The sequence below is a fragment of the Setaria viridis genome, chromosome 9 (assembly GCF_005286985.2).
Source record: "Setaria viridis chromosome 9, Setaria_viridis_v4.0, whole genome shotgun sequence".
In the NCBI taxonomy this organism is placed as follows: domain Eukaryota; kingdom Viridiplantae; phylum Streptophyta; class Magnoliopsida; order Poales; family Poaceae; genus Setaria; species Setaria viridis.
Genome location: NC_048271.2, coordinates 9,157,989 through 9,161,068, shown reverse-complemented (window position 1 = coordinate 9,161,068; position 3,080 = coordinate 9,157,989). Strand labels below are relative to the sequence as shown.

Genomic DNA, 3,080 nt, shown 5'->3' with positions numbered 1-3,080 from the left:
CAAGTCGTGTGATGGTTGTTTGTGCGTTTCTTTAGTGTTTCTCTTTCTTTGATCCTTTGTGCTTGTCAGGCTCCGTTTGGCTTCATTGAGATTGTATCTGTAAACTGCTTTCTTCTTAATAAAAAAAGATGCTAAGGCACGGTCGTGAACAACCTTATAGAGCAATCCCCTTTATCACAATACACAAACAACATTCACTCAAACGGCTAGCCAGACAGTAGAAAAATGCAGAACGGATGCATTTACATACAAGCGTGAAAAAGCCCAAGTGTCCACCACCCTCCAGAACCACAGTATAAAGCAGTAGTATTATATGAACTGGGATCTCAATTAGTAGCATCAGGAAGTCAACATGAAAGAAAACGAGTATTCTGGGGGTGTCCAAAACTACTCATGGTTTCAGAGTCAACAACTTACAGAAGATACTACAGACACTATGCTCTAGTCTATTACAAGTCTGAAAACAAAGCACCGGAAAAGCATGAAAAGAATAATCAGTGCACAAAACCTTCCAAAGTTCAGCAAGAAACTATTTTCCTCACCCTTTTACTCATCTCCATTGGTGTCATCATCATTATCCCTTTTCCTCTTATTTGGCAGGGAAGACCCACCTGCTTTGCTTTCAATGTTCTCCTTGTCTTCTTCATCAGCATCAAGTTCGTCATCATCAGCTTCATCCGCTTCGTCTTCAGCCTGAAAATGGTCAAAATTGAAATAAGTGGTGCAAGCATCTAACAGTAGGTGAAATGGACAATTAGGTTTATCAAATTCTTCGACCCAAAAAAATAAAGTTTCATTCTGTAAACTAGAAATGCATGGAAGCACAAGCTGAACTAGATAGAATGGTTTGGGACATGTATGTATAACACCATGAGTTCCATGGCAGTTACAATTTCTATCGGTGCAACATGGCCAAGGTCGCACCGTGCAAACCTAACATCATCACTAGTTCAACACAACCATCTTCACAGGAACAGCAAATAAGCATGATGTTACGTGCAGCTACCCAGATGTTAAACAAAATCAAGGTACCGACAGACATAAGCACAGTCCAAGAACTGTGAGATCTCTGCAAGTAAACTCAAAATATGGGGTATTGGAGCATTCATGAGAACAAATAACTAGGTGCCAGTGCCAAGACATAAAAAAAGTGTCGACCTTGATGATACACAACAGCAAGAAATATCAAGACGCAGAAATATCAGCATGAAAATAGCAGGCCCAGTGGCGTCTATGTAGAAGATCAAGCAGGAAAGAGTTCCACATAAACGTACCCAAAAACACCTCAGTTTATACATTCTAGACACAACCTATTAGTAACCAATGGAATAATATTTCAGTTAGAATGGTCAGCCTTCATTAGATGAGAGCATTTTACCCAATTTTCATAACCTTGCAAAAGATTTGCTTCCATGCACCAAAAAGACAAAAATATAAAATGAATTCTGATAGCAGGGTTTTCATAATGTCTAATAAGACACCAACTATTACTCACCTCAAAGTGAGATTAGCAAATTACTAGATTGATTAGCTTCAACGCATAAAATGGTCCACAAGCAAGAGGTAGAAATATAAAAAAAATGAACGAATGATCATTTGATACACAGAGACCTACCAAAGGAATGTCATGCATAAGTAAAATGGATCATAACAGTACCAGAAACATTTAAATTGACAGTGGCACTCATGCAAAGGTATAACTCAATGCTAGCATCATACATCCTCTACCTAGCAAATGTTATGCAAATAATAAGAATTGGTCAATCGAGTGAAATCTTCTCCCCATAAACGTCTTTCATCAATCAGAATTCACACAACTTCATCCACATGCAATTTACGACCCATTTTTCAATTTTAAAGTTTGCACTTGTCAGCTAAAAGAGTTGAATTGCATCATATCTAATCAATATCAATGAGGCTTTTTATACAAATATAAGAAAGATTCTGACCTCTTCGTCGCCTTCTTCTTCTTCTTCTTCTTCATCATCATCCCCTTCCCCATCCTCCGCATCTTCTTCATCCCCTTCTCCCTCACCATCACCATCATCCTCGTCTCCGTCTTCTCCCTCCCCTTCTTCTCCCTCCTCCCCCTCCTCCTCGTCCTCCTCAACATCCTCTTCGTCATCCGTCTCCAAACGCTCGTTTCCTTCGGCATCGACGCCATCCAGATACTTCAAGCTGGGAATCAGCGCGAAGACCTTCTCCCTGTACCCCTTGATCTTGCTGACGGGGCACTGATACAGGTCGAGCGCCTCGACCCCGAGCTTGGCCAGCGGCTCGAGCTCGTCGACCTCGGCGAAGCGGTTGTTCCCCAGATCGAGGTGGCGCAGCGTGGCGCCGCAGGCCTCCGCGACGGCGGCGAGCGCGGCAGCCCCCGAGAGGCGGTTGTCGGGGAGCGAGAGGCGGCGCAGCGCCGGGAGGCGCGGCAGGCCCGCGAGCGAGGAGAGGCGGGCCCCCGCGACGGAGAGCTCCTCGAGGGAGGCGGCGAAGCGCTCGAGGAGGGCCGGGGAGGGGAGACGGCCCGTGGAGGACTTGACGGCGCCGTCGAGGGTGAGGGACTTGGGCCCGGAGGTGGCGCCGGAGGCGGTCTTGGTGGCGGCGGCGATGGCGCGCTCCCACGCCGCGTCATCCTCGCCGACGGCGGCCATCGCTGCGGTGGTGGCGGCGGCGGCGCGGGCGGAGTGGTGGCGGGAGAGGAACCCTAGCTAAACCCAGGCGTACGGAAGGAAATGGATGGGGAATTGGGGTTGGGGTCTTGCCGCTTGGTGGGGAGGGGATGCGCAGTGGGACGTGGAGTGGTGTGAATGGGCCTCGGAAGCATTACTTGGGTTGGGTTGCGGCCCATGTTTCTGGGAAGGGAAAGGCCGTGCCAGGCCCTGGAAATGATCCACTTTTAATGATTTGAGGCCCACTGGAGTGCTCGCTCAATCTCAGAACGCCGCCGAGTGGCTGGGCAGTGGTGGGCCGTGGCGGGGTGGTAGCAAATTTAAATTTAAAGATTGGGTTCAATGAAGATCGGTAAAAATAGATAGAGCTAAGTTGGATTAGGAAGGAGGCACGAGGGCCATAATCCAGTTTAC

The 3,080-nt window shown here is 47.3% G+C and overlaps 1 protein-coding gene across 1 annotated transcript; it reads right to left on the bottom strand.

Moving 5' to 3' along the window:
* Positions 1 to 296: 296 nt before the first annotated feature.
* LOC117835255 (acidic leucine-rich nuclear phosphoprotein 32-related protein 2) lies at positions 297 to 2,740 on the bottom strand. Its single transcript, XM_034714622.2, has 2 exons — positions 1,950 to 2,740; positions 297 to 693 (listed from the first exon to the last, which is right to left on the bottom strand). Exons 1-2 carry the CDS (start codon positions 2,646 to 2,648, stop codon positions 547 to 549), a joined length of 846 nt encoding a protein of 281 aa, XP_034570513.1. The 5' UTR covers positions 2,649 to 2,740; the 3' UTR covers positions 297 to 546.
* Between the last annotated feature and the right edge of the window lie 340 nt (positions 2,741 to 3,080).